At 42.0% G+C, this 14,292-nt stretch overlaps 1 protein-coding gene across 1 annotated transcript in view; it reads right to left on the bottom strand.

Moving 5' to 3' along the window:
• Positions 1-9,421, bottom strand: part of pid1 (phosphotyrosine interaction domain containing 1) — a 34,804-nt gene extending 25,383 nt beyond the window's left edge. The window contains exon 1 of the mRNA XM_020618238.1: positions 9,234-9,421. Coding sequence (XP_020473894.1) covers positions 9,234-9,263 — 30 coding nt within the window. The 5' untranslated portion in view covers positions 9,264-9,421. The remainder of the gene's footprint in view (positions 1-9,233) is intronic.
• Between the last annotated feature and the right edge of the window lie 4,871 nt (positions 9,422-14,292).

Raw genomic sequence — 14,292 nt, 5'->3', positions numbered from 1 at the left:
CTCTTCCATAAATTTCACAAAGTCATCGTCTGACAGAAGGGTCAGATTAAAACGCCAGTGTTTGTTGATTTGAGGGGAATCGGGTAGCGCCAGAGACAGTACGACGGGGGCATGGTCTGATATTACTATACCCTGATAAGCACAGGACCGCACCCGTGACAACAATTCATTGTCAATGAAAAAATAATCTATCCTGGTGAAAGTGTGGTGAACATGCAAGAAAAAGGAATACTCTCTCTTATTTGGATAGAGAAATCGCCACGCATCGGAAATACCAAATTTTGATAGAAAAGATTGGATAAGTGCAGCAGACCTACTACCGGAGTCTGGATTAGGAGAGGAGCGGTCCAATACAGGATCTAACCAACAGTTGAAGTCTCCCCCAAGTACAGCGAATATGTGCTCAGATCTGGAAGGGAGGAAAAAAAGCGCTCAAAAAAGCCCACATCATCTACATTTGGAGCATAAACATTAGCGAGCACCATTTTTGTATTATATAACTTCCCCGATACAATGACGAAACGGCCGTTGCTGTCAGACACAATGTCATGATGTACAAAAGGGATGTTTTGGTTGACAAGAATTGACACCCCCCTGGCTTTGGCCTGAATAGAGGAGTGATACTGCTGCCTCGCCCACCGTGACATCAGACGGGCGTTATCAGAGGCACGAATGTGAGTCTCTTGTAAAAAAACAAAGGCTGCTTTAAACTGTCTTAAATGAGAAAACACCCTCCTCCTCTTAACCGGATGATTTAGACCTTTAACATTCCAGCTGACACAGTTTAACAAACTATAATGTATTATGGGTTAGTGTCCGCATACGGTTGCCGTAGTTCGGGGCAAGGTATTCTGGGTGTGTACGTTGGCGCCTGAGATATAGAGAAGGTGTACAATTTGGCTGAATAAACCCGCTTGTGTTGGAGACGTGGTGTCCGTCTAAGTAACTGTGCACGAGAATACATAACATCTTAAATTGGCGACGAGGATGGGATGATGGCGTTCCTCGGGAGAATTGACGAGTTCAAGCCAGAAAGTGAGTCGTGGTCCTCATATGTGGAACGTGTCGAACTTTTCTTTGATGCTAATGATATTAGCAATGAGAAACGGGTAGCAGTGTTGTTAAGTGCAGGGTAAACATAAACACCGGTAGGTTCTCCTCACACCCGAAGGTTAACAGTTCGCTGACAGGGGGACATACTCACACGCCCACAGCAACAGTCAATGTAGAGTTAATGATTCACACACAGCCGGGCGCTGCAGTTATATAGCCATTTAGACATTTACGGTGGCAAAGGTGGAGAAGGGAGGCTGTCGATATATCTCCGCACCTCATCAGACGAGCGTAGCCACTTCCTATCTCCATTGGAAAGCGTGATGAGGAGCCGTGCGGGGTATAGGAGAGAGGGTTTAAGCCCTTGGCTGTAGAGATCCGCCATGACTTCCCTGTATTCAGCTCGCTGACTCAGAACCTCGGGGCTATAGTCTTCTACAACTCGAACCTGCTGACCACGATATTCCATCTTCCCTCTGCGCCGGGCCTCACAAATCAGGAGGTCCTTGGCCTGGTAACGATGCAGCCGGAGAATGACAGGACGTGGTCTCTGTCCAGGGGCCGGCTTAGCTGTTAGCGAACAATGGGCCCTATCAATCTCGGGTGGGGATGGAAGCGTCTCTTTCCCGAAAACTTCCCACAACAGGCTTGAGAAAAACTCTGTAGGTCTCCCACCTTCAGTAGATTCCGCCAAACCCAGAATGCGAATATTTTGTCTCCTGCTGCGGCCGTCTAGGTCCACGACTTTAGCCATTAGCTTGGAGTTGCTCTCTCATAGGCCAGAGCAAATGTTTTCCAGCTCCGCGACACGCTGACTCAGATCTTCCGAGGCGAGCTCAAGGGATGAGAGACGTTGGCCATGTTCGTCGACAGTGGAGCAGACCTGGTCGAATTTACTTTCCAGCTGGTTGAAAGAAGTTTTAAAGTCAGTAGCTAGCGCCGATTTGTACTGTTCAAGTAGCTCAGACATAGCCTCCATGGATAAGCCGGCGGTTTGGTCGTCTTTTTTCCCCGATTTACCACGAGGTCATTATAAAGTAAGCAAAGGTTGGGGGGGGGAAAAAAAGTGCAAAGGTAGCTACTCCGTCTACAAGGTATGGCTATAAATGAATGAGAGAAGAGTGAAGCACACAGGAGCTCTCACGCGTCACGTCTGCTCCATACCACCATCGGGTAGTGTGTTTTCATTGCATTTTAATGTTTTTTTTTTATTTCTCAACTCCCAGCAGTCTCCTCATCAAGTTACTGCTGTTACTGATGCCATTTTTGACTTTAACTTGGACCAAGGTGAGGTTTCTGTTTCCACCGTCCGGCGAGTGTGAGCTTGCTTGATTTTGAGCTGTTCCAAGACATGTGTCTGTCCACACTTCAGATTTAAACAATGACCGCTGTCACAAGAAAACCTCAAATCCCCAAATAATGATGCTCTTGCACTGAGCACTCACTCAGCCGCCTGATCTCCTTACATACTGTGTAAATGTTATTTTAAGTGAAAGCCTCTATGTGTTCAATATTTATATGACTGATGCTCTCAAACTAAATTTAATATCATACTATTAATATGCACAAAATGCTCTGCTATCAGTGTAGCTATATCTCCAGTGATATTAGGTGCATCTTTATACCAGTTGACACAAGACACTGGAGCCCTTTTCAGACGTGCACAGGAACCCTGAAAATATCTAGACATTACCCATTGGAGCTGTATGTGAGAACGCAAATGTCCGAGTCAGTCGACCTGAACTTTAAGCAGACTTGACACTGAGGTCACACAGCAGAATCTACAGCAACTGGAGTTCAAAATGTCACAACTCTGCTGAGGTTTCATAGTGACAACCAAGTCATTGGTGTGTTTGATTGTGATGCGTTTCAGAAAATTATCTCTCAAAATTTTCTTGTCAGCATAGATCTGCATTTTATACATGACCTCTAAAAATATGGATCCCCAATGTGATGGATTGAGGATGATGTACTGAGATTACTGAATTATGTGACACAGCCAGTTTTACAGCTGCTTATTTTGCCATTTGAGAAAGAGAAAGTCTACTAAACTATTTAGTTTTCATTCTACATTTGTGCCAAGACGTACTGTATTATGACACTTCTTCCAAGCTAGCTATTTGTGTGTATAAGAAAATCCTAAATAATCCGTAAAGTGCATGAAAATGTAAAAGATGAATGATTTAACATGAACAGTGGTTTATGAAAGAAAAGATTATTTATTTACATAACACAGCTTTAATTCTTATAATTCTGAATCTAGTAAAAAATATCGCCATGTGTTGTTAATTAAAATCATGGTTTTTAATAAATCTAGTCCTGTTATTTAAAGTTTGTGGCTTCCATAGTCTTTATATATTTAGACTTGCAAATCCAATCAGACTATTTTCCTCTCAAAACATCAGTTCTACATATTTAGCAGCATGACTGCAATGTTAAAAGTATCAACACTGATTCATCACTGCCTGTACCCATGTGACTAATGTGTATTTATAGTGCAAGAAGTTATAATTAAAAGAACGTGGGCCTAACAGTGCCAAAACTCAAACGGCGTGACTTCTACACCAATTCAGTTATTTACAGTTTACAAGCCCATATCACGGGCTAAATAAAATCGGTAAAAACTTGATCCAACAATACTTGACATGGACCTAACTTATTTTCTGGGGGAACTACTAATATTTGAAACTGAGGAGACGGCCGAGGTCACATCTGTATCTGGGTGCTACAGTGAAGGACTGCTCTCCGATTAAGTCTGTGATGACTGCTGGAAATCACAACTGTTATTAAGCACAAGCACATGCGCTAAACTTTCCTGCTATGAAATTATTGTGAATTGTGCATTTACAAATATGCAAATCTAGAAGAACATTCAGACAATCACGGCTACGGCTTTGGGGAGTGCCACAGAAAGTAAATTAAACTTTTGGCACCCCAAGGGAGCATTCTTACAGGAAAGAGGCTGGCAAGTGAATCCTGTGGTAAGACCCTGCATAACAGGGTAAAAACAGGCTTCAGCCACACCCACTGAGACACACAAAGTAAAAATTATAAGGATGTGATTATGAGAAAACAGCTGGAAATGATGCTAAGAAGACAGTAGGAGCAAACTGGACAGATGTCCCATGTCTAAAAAGCAAAAGAAACTGAAAATAATCCACCCCTTGGTTACATGAATGGCTACTGGTTCATCTCAAAAACGCAAATCGTAGTTAGTGATATAAAGTATGCACAAACCTCAAGATCAAAACAGTTTGTCAACAGTAACAGTATCATACACATACAGTATGCACACACCAGCCCAGATGCATTTAGAGTGCAGGAACATCTGTACCAGATGTTGCAGGTGTGTTGGATAATGGCAGAGAGTATGGCAGCCGGACGTTGCTGCTATCAGGTCACCTATGCTGCATCTTCTTCTTTTCATTTTCAAAAGAGAATTGCCAGCCCAACATTCAGTTGCAGGGCCAGATAACGTCCCGGATCAGAATCATTTTAGTGTGGGTTTCCATGAACAAAAGTAAAGGTCTGGCATTATGATATTTGCCTGTTAGTCAAAAGGTTAATACATGCAGCTGTTTTGAGGCAGGTACAAATGGTGTGCCATTTGCCAGTGAGCAAACTGCACATGATCTGCAGTTGCATATCAAATAGATCCATGAATTTGCTCCTCAAAATGCGGCCAGATTATCCAAAAAACATTTCTTTCCAAACAATGACTTTGAGGCTTGTCAAACCTTGCCTCTTTTTCTACTGGCAACCAGCTCTACCCTGCTCTTTCCAGTACCTCAGATGTCACACAAACACATCTTTCCTTCTGTAAACGTACAAGGAATACACTGTGGCCCACATGTAGAACAGGAAGAAGAGGTCTATCCAGCAAGCGGTGGCAGCTGCTTCCTAAAAGTAGGATGCAATCCTGCAGGACTGGGCAGTGTAACTGTTTAAGCAGTCCTGCTATGTGTTTACAGCCTCCCCATCTGATCCTGGGACAGTTTATGAGAGGAAATGTGTCTAAATAGGCTCAATCCCTGGACAACTGTGGGAGGTCCCCATGCTCCGAGCACCAGAGACCATAGGAGAGTGAGCAGGTCAATGATCGGATGTTGTGATTGGTAGGTCTGTAGGATGAAGAACCTCAGAGACTGGGGTAGCAATCTTTGGTTGGCAGTAAAAACATCAACAAATCTTTGAATGAAACAACAAACCCACTGCAGCATCTTAAATTGTTTACAACAATCCAGGGTTGAGATCTGAAGGAAATCTCTAATGAAAAAGAAAAAAAACAGTCCACTGTCAACAACACAGACCAGTTACAGTATATGCTAGCTTTTGCAGAGGAGCCTACTTTTCATCTTCTGAAATTTCACTGAAGGATTCGAGATCTGTCCATTCATTCATCCATCACCGGCAATTTTAGAAAGCACTAACTAAGTCTTGTAGGCATTACATGTTAGGCTATGTCTTTAGATTACCCATGTTATCATTTTACTGGCTAATCAGACTTTGCACATACCCCTGAGAAGACACAGGCGAGGGGCGCATATGGAAGTAGATCCCCACCATAACGTTCGAGGGTGCTCTAACCACATTTCGAGCGCTACTTAGTTTGCAGCTCAGCGCTTGAGAGCATACAGACACAGGTCTGTAAGTGCAAATACAAAGTGTAAACCAGGCCATACGTGCTCTCGTTTCTTATTCTGAAATTGTCATAAATGTATAAATAATACGTTTATTAATGAGGTCATAATTAAAGATGGTGTTGTACTGGACTGCATTATATTTAGAGGTGTCTCTATACTTTTGTCCTTCCCAGCTAAATACATGAAAGGGTCACATTATTGGGAACACCTCTGAATATAATATAGTCCAGTACAACACCACTTTTAACTAAGACACCTCAATAATAAGCAAATGAATTTATATATTTGACAATTTCACCTAAATCCAAAACATTTTGAGCTTCATAAACATAGATATTAAGGCAGAGGTTTTGCATTGAATTGCATACAATTGTACAGGTGTGCCTAATAAAGTGGCGGAAGCCATCTGATCCCAAAGAGCAAATGTGTGCACACAAAAAAAAACAAGAACAAAAAAAAAAACAGTTGAGGGAACTATGGGAAATGTGTGCCAGTCTGCTCGACGACTTCTTTTGCCACAGAAGCTACAGTCTCAACAATGTAGCAGGAGCCACAAAGCAACCTCAGACAGACAAAGAGACAGACAGATGTACAAGAAAACAAAGACAGATGGCGACGGCCACAGTAACAAGTAACAGACAGTGGCTAGTGGCCATGTTTGACCTCAGTCAGCTATTTCTGTCTGATCCGCATCTTTGTCCTGATCTGCAGAATCACACACACAAGAGTGTTGAAGGTGGAAACCAGGGCTAAAAGCAGCTGCTGACAAAGGACAAAGTTTGGTAGCCAGAAAGGAAGTTGATGAGTGTGCACGCATGCTTAACCTACATATACGTGAGTGAACACATGTGCTTTTGTGCACAGACCGCTGCATATTGTGCAATCTGTCAGTGAACTAAGGTAGCCTCTGCCTGACTGAGGGATGTGGTCAGCAAGAGGTAGGAGGGATGAGGAAACGGACACAGACAGAAAAGCAGACAGAGGGGGAGAAAAGCAGAGACGCACAAGACAGCACCAACACAGTCGCAACACACTCTTGATGCCTAACTCATGCCACGACCTGTCTCTCCTCATCCCCACCTCCTATCTATTTTTCCCCTCCTCTTCCCGCCTGAGTGCGAGACAAAAATGCAGCAAGACATCAGTTGTTGCTATGGCAACAGAGGACATCACAAGTGAGAACAATATGGATGAATGCCACAGTGAATGAAAACAACACAACAGAAGATAATAACCACCAATACATTCTGGACCAGACACCTGTTGGACCCAGCTCCAGAAAACCCCTCTGTTCCCCACTGCAGAGGTAAAGGATACAGTGTAAAGGAAGGCTGTTGTCATGGTTACAACACAGGTAATGCTCAGGTATCACAATGTCTCTACACCAACTTTTCACTGTAAGGGTTGTTCATTTTATCGCAGTGTTGACATTTGGATCTATAACCATTTATTTATAGATCCAAGGATCCTGGCATCCATCAGGAAAACACTGCCAATCAATGCTTCATAGTTTTTGCATGCCAAACTTCTATTCAAATCTGGACCACAGCTGCTCTCCAGGAGCAGTAACATTTCTTTAAACACATCATTCTGCCATTTCCTTCCAGCAATTTGGTATTTCACATCCATAAAGTTGGATCCGACATGTCCCATAATGCAATTCAATAGCACCCCTTTCTGCCATTTGACCCTCGCTACCTGGTAAAGTTAATTTCACAGCATGTGGGTTGGGTGGGAGAGAAGATAGATTCCCATGTTTATGACTTGGAAGCTTTCACTCAGGAGTTTCCCGGTCATAATTAGGACCTGAATGAGTCAGAATCTCATCCTATAGCATATCAACACAGCATAAATAAACTCCATGTCGCCAGTTTGCATCACAGGCTTCTTGTTAGAAATCTTTATACTCCACGGCTGAGCCATGATGACCCTGATGAAATCACCTGGGTTATTTGTTTTTTGTTTTTTTTAGCAGGCCTAAACACAAATCACAGACCCACCACCTAAGTCACACTCCCCCTGTTGGTTTTACCAAACCTAAAAAGTATAAAATCAACAGAGCAGTCCTTCAAAGAATACTACTGCCTGCTGAGAGGTTCTATAATCTAAATGTAACACCCTAAAAAATCCTATTTGTTGATTCACAGAGAGGATGCATGGTAATTTGGAAACAACAGGATCTGCCTTTTTTGCAAGACCACCATATGGCACAGATTGCCAGTCAGCTGCTAACATGACTGGCACTAACTGAGGGCAGCACTGATTCAAACAGGATTCGACAAGGATTAGGCAGAAGCTTGCAAAAAAAAAAGTAAATAAATAATAACAAAAAAATTACAACAATAGTTAACTAACTGAACTAGCACATAATTTGAAACAGGAATGATTATTTCTGTTCAGCACTGAGATGGGCACATTAAGACCTGTATATAAATTCAGGCCATGTGGCAGAAAACAATAATAATAATAATAATAATAACCTCACATTATTCCAACCTTGCACCCCATGCCTGCTCATGTGGCTGTTTATAATGTTGTTGGCAAACTAACTGGAATTATTCACTCACTCACATGCACTGCCCAAATTTATTTAAAACAACAAGCTACAGAAAGTGTGGTGTTGACTTTATGACACTTGTGGAGCAGGACACTGGAACAATCCTCGCAGCGCAATGAAACTTTAATCGGCAACACCTCGTTGGTACATCCAACATTATTTAGTGTCGGGGGCCCGAGCAGATGTGCGTAAATGGGATCATTTACGGCGCGCTCCTGACTCACACATCTGACTGGAGAACAAACACCGGAACTCTGGGTTCTAATAATAATTCGTCCTTCCATCTTCTTGACGCCTGGGCAGAAGAGGGGATTGTGCAAGTTCACTTGGCAGACAGTCCACAGGCCGACATCTGGAGAGCATTACGTCTGCAGGCTCGGCGCACGGCTTTGCGCGGCAGGTTACTGACCAGAGCCTGCTTTTAAAGCGATTTCACACATGAAAGAAGAGGAAAATAGAGATTAAGCATCCTGGCACCATCAAGGAAAAACGTGCCAACAGGAGTTGGAGGAGGAGGCCTGCGGTTCCACTCAGTAGTGAAGGTAGATTGTTGGATGAAACGGGCCTGTGGGCCAAAATAGCTGTTTTAACAGTAAAGGAGCATGCTCGTCGTTGAGATCTGAAGGAAATCTCTAGCAGGAGATTAGCACACGACTGCAGAGGAGGTATACAGTGTTGCACGGTACTCCCGGTTTGCGTAACGTGGAATAGGTCTGTTTAAACGTAGCACCGAACGGGAGTCACACAGAGAGGTTAGCAGAAAATGCATGTTCACGCCCCTAGAATTGGTTTCTAACGTTTAAAATACGACTTCCAACATCAAAGTGAAAGACTGCACATAAAACATCTGCAGCAGCTCAGAAACCGTACAAGTTTCAGCAGGCTGGAGCCACGCACAGCACTAACTGTGATACACGGCTCCACCGCTTATTTACTGCTCCCAGTCGACAGTTGGCGTCTCACGTACACCCGTATCCTACCTGCAATCGCTCCGACGCGGGTTGCCACATATTAGCAGAAACGAAGGCTCTCCGTCTTTACTACAGCTTGTTCTCTCGTCGCAGCCCGGTTCACATCTGTTCGCTTTCACACCGTACCCCTCAGCTCGTCTCCAGTCTGGGCTGCTCGGCAATGAAAGATATTTTTTGCTCCGCCTGGCTGCAGTTAGCAGAGCGTCCAGCAGGTGGAGGTACCTGTGTTTGGTCCTCACGTTGCATTCAGGTGCTTTAGTAAATCGTGGCTTCGACCAGAGTGGCACAATGCGTCCGAGCTTCAGTTAAAAGCAAATTACTGTACATTCTAATAGCATCACTGAATATTGTGGGGAATTCTTAATGGCTTTTATTTCATAAAATGTCACTGTATTTTACAACGACAGCGTGAACACGGTGACTATATTATAAAAGTTATTATTTAAGCTTCCAGACATTACATCACATATGCATGCTGTTTTGCCAGGTCCCACATATAGCAGCTCCCATTCGCTGAACACAGCAACTTCTGGCTAATTGTTTTTAAAACTCTTCAGTTATGGTTTGCTCTTGCCATTCTCATCAACATAGTTTTTAACAGCAGCAGGCAGCTATGTCTGGCAAAGAAAAAAGCTCTGGGGAAACAACTCTCAATGGAAAAAAAAACTGGAGTGTTACAAATCTTCAGTAGCAGAAAGAACATCTGCAAGAACATCATAGTCTTCTGCTGTCATTTCTTATAAAAATATACACAAGTACCCAACTGTCATATTCAGACTGAATGATTTTTCAGCTGGGCTACAGAAGGCATACGTCAGGATATTTAGCACCATTATAAAAGAGACTTAAAGGCTTCAGAAACTTAGTCCTGCAGACCAGAGCCAGCCGGTGCAGGAATGTAGTTAAAATGGAAATGAAACCAAGCATAAATGGCACAGTATTATTTCAGTGGCTGGTGGCAATAAAAGTATGGTTGTTTAAATGGTTTTCACCTCATAATTCCCGAGTTTCACAAAGGCATGAAAGGACAAAATCTATAGTGATTTGCTGCAGTCATGCAAAAACATTTTTATCTTAAGTTTCTCAAAAACAAGTTGTAATTGAGACTAGTTTGGTATGAATGTTATTTTCACAGTGAGATCTGTAAATCCACTGACGCATCATCCATTAACATTCTTGATAAAATGTTGAATGCATTAATTTCCGCCCAGTATTTAGCTCCTTCTTGGGCAGTAATTCTGTCTTTCTGCTATTTTACACAACTACTCCTGGCCTGTATGACAAGTCATTGTATCAAGATTGAGGCTTTGAAGAGGACTGAGAGACTCTGTAATACCAATGTTTTGTGGGACCCTGTCAAGCCAAAGAGGAACAGAGGACAAAGATCAAAGACGAGGCCTGCCGAGCAGGTCATAAACAATATATGTAGGTGTGTTGAGTGACATCACTCTGCAGTCACAGTCTGTATTTACAGATGTTTACATGGGGAACATCTGGATACAGTCTGAGGTCCCTGAGTGTGTTCACATTACCTACACTTCATAACAGGTTCCATCTGTTGGGTATGACCTTGGGACCTGGGTCTACTGTGGAAAACAAAGCAACTGGTACCAATAGCGGGTAGAGTTGAGTAGAGTTGAGTTGAGCCTGTACCAGGCCGTGGAAAGGGGGCTCGTGCTCTACTAAAATCTGCTCTGCTCCGCCACTTTCTGCCCAGCTCTTCAGATATTTGTCATAATGAAGCTTCAAGAAATGAGAATGCAACAAAACTTACTGATCAAGTAGAATTAATTGAAAATCTCTGATTTACAGAGGTCAGTCCTACTCAAAACCTTTTAGAAGCTAATATCTCTACACTGCTGCCAGTGCTGTTCGATGAGTCTGGGTCACAGGAGGCTTTGACAGCACCTCGCCACATTAAGACAAGTTTTGGAGCAGATTTCTACAATAGAAATGTTTGAAAAAGTTGCATATTGTATCTATAACTTCTTCATTTGCCATGTTTTTGATTTGTATTGAAACTGAAGTCATTTTTATTTGGCTAATGTTTGTACACCAGCCTGTGTTTAGACGCCATGTAACATTTGAGAAGTATGGCTTCTTCTGTTACATGAATAAAGGGTGCTGTAGAAAAACACTTTAATGTACAGTTCATATTCTCAGAGTAAAAATATAAGTACTGGATCCAGCTATCCTATTGACTTAGTATTGTAAACTTTCAAACACCCTGCCCCAAATGTGACGCAGTAAATTGCAGCATAATCCAAATGTGGCACACTGGAACAGAGAACGAAAACAAACATCCTTGGAGTACCATAGATTATATTCACTTGAATCTTTATTATTCACATCATTCAACATAGATAATAGGTAATCATCATGTGGCTGCTGTATTAAAACAAGAGAGAAAAACAAAAGAAGATTAGCTGAGCCTATTGGTAAAACAATGCTTGACCTTGATAGGAACATCACAGCTGCACAGACAGTTTTCCATTGGCAGGACACAGAAGCACACATATTCTGGAGTAGATCATCCCCCTCTGCTTCCTCTTCCTCTTCTCCACTGTAAAGACAGCAAGAGGCCACTCCAGCAAAGATGTCTCATCCAGAAACTGTTCAACACTGTCAATACTAGAGGTGAATTTGTACACTGGGATAAACAGGTACACTGAATAAAACCAACTATTTTTTTCTGTGCACTGAGAAATATACCCACCTATTAACCTAAATGTCACTGAAATACATACAGCAGGATGGCAGAGTCACAGTACTTCAGTAAACCCACTTTCAACTCATACGCCACGGAGCAACTTGCATGTAGAGAACAGGACAATATGTATTTTAAAAAGAAATCTTCTGTGACTAGTACTTTTATACACGTATGTATTTATCTACTAACCACAAATTACCTAAATAAAATATTTGGCACAATCTTGACAGAGAGAAATACAAATGTCATGAGAAGAATTACAACCAAGAATGAAGAAGTTTGAAATCATGAAGAGAGAACATCAAATCTAACCATGCATGAAGTAAGGCAACCTACTGCAAAAGATTTTTAGACATAGAAAAAGATACAGTGTACACACCGAGATGATTGCACCCATTTCTACAACACCTGTAAGGACTGTTGTCAGCACTGTCTGCTGAGTTTACACTTAGAAATGTGGACCCCTGGGTTGCTGGCCCCACCTACAGACAGACAGTCTGGTGCAGACTAAAGTCATCACTCTATTAGACAGCAGAGGTTACTGCTAGTGTCACCCAACTTAATTAATGCAAAGTATGCTTTTATGCTACAATAAAGCCTTACTGTGGACTTTGACAGGAAAATAGATGTGTCAAACTCCAGATTGGTTCTTTTTAAACTACAGAGTATTATTTGTAATTTTCTCAACTTTACTTTTGCTGTTTTTTTCCTTAAGAAATACTAAAAGATTAATATTGACTATCTGTATACATGTGAGGGTTTAATGCACATGTCTACACGTGCAGTTGAATGTGTGCTGCCTGTGATATGCTGGGATGGTTGTGTTTTACAAATCCTTTGTCTTGATGAGGGTCACCAAAGGCTTGTCATCAGGGCTGTAGTCTTCATAAGCAATGGGAGTGGCATCATACATGGCAGGCCTGGATTTCTTGCCAAACCTGATAAGAGAGCACAAACGCCAACATCAAATACAGTTTTGCAATGGAGCCTGTCCTTTGTTGGCAATAGTGATGAAAAAGCGCAAACAAAAATTGTTATTAATGGGACACTTTAACAGATTTAATGTTGAAGGTCCACTTATTTACTTGTTCTGTAGCTTCTGACTGTCTCATACGATCATCAAGCTAAAGAACAACCAAGCAGTTGTACAGTGATTTGCAATAGTCTTTGTCTTCTACAGTAGTGAACCTTTAAGTGTAAAATCAAAGAAATTGTCTTTTAAAAAATATAGCAAGACTAATTTCCAAGCAAATGTGTAAACTGTGTGGTGAATGTAAAGCAGCCATTAGCTCCCTTTAGTAAATAGCTCTTCAGATATTTGTCATAATGAAGCAGAACATCATAGTCTTCTGCTGTCATTTCTTATAAAAATATACACAAGTACCCAACTGTCATATTCAGACTGAATGATTTTTCAGCTGGGCTACAGAAGGCATACGTCAGGATATTTAGCACCATTATAAAAGAGACTTAAAGGCTTCAGAAACTTAGTCCTGCAGACCAGAGCCAGCCGGTGCAGGAATGTAGTTAAAATGGAAATGAAACCAAGCATAAATGGCACAGTATTATTTCAGTGGCTGGTGGCAATAAAAGTATGGTTGTTTAAATGGTTTTCACCTCATAATTCCCGAGTTTCACAAAGGCATGAAAGGACAAAATCTATAGTGATTTGCTGCAGTCATGCAAAAACATTTTTATCTTAAGTTTCTCAAAAACAAGTTGTAATTGAGACTAGTTTGGTATGAATGTTATTTTCACAGTGAGATCTGTAAATCCACTGACGCATCATCCATTAACATTCTTGATAAAATGTTGAATGCATTAATTTCCGCCCAGTATTTAGCTCCTTCTTGGGCAGTAATTCTGTCTTTCTGCTATTTTACACAACTACTCCTGGCCTGTATGACAAGTCATTGTATCAAGATTGAGGCTTTGAAGAGGACTGAGAGACTCTGTAATACCAATGTTTTGTGGGACCCTGTCAAGCCAAAGAGGAACAGAGGACAAAGATCAAAGACGAGGCCTGCCGAGCAGGTCATAAACAATATATGTAGGTGTGTTGAGTGACATCACTCTGCAGTCACAGTCTGTATTTACAGATGTTTACATGGGGAACATCTGGATACAGTCTGAGGTCCCTGAGTGTGTTCACATTACCTACACTTCATAACAGGTTCCATCTGTTGGGTATGACCTTGGGACCTGGGTCTACTGTGGAAAACAAAGCAACTGGTACCAATAGCGGGTAGAGTTGAGTAGAGTTGAGTTGAGCCTGTACCAGGCCGTGGAAAGGGGGCTCGTGCTCTACTAAAATCTGCTCTGCTCCGCCACTTTCTGCCCAGCTCTTCAGATATTTGT

Source organism: Monopterus albus, unplaced genomic scaffold (genome assembly GCF_001952655.1).
Source record: "Monopterus albus unplaced genomic scaffold, M_albus_1.0 scaffold202.1, whole genome shotgun sequence".
NCBI classification, from domain to species: domain Eukaryota; kingdom Metazoa; phylum Chordata; class Actinopteri; order Synbranchiformes; family Synbranchidae; genus Monopterus; species Monopterus albus.
The sequence above is the reverse complement of the archived record's forward strand: the minus strand, read 5'-3'. Positions and strand labels throughout refer to the sequence as shown.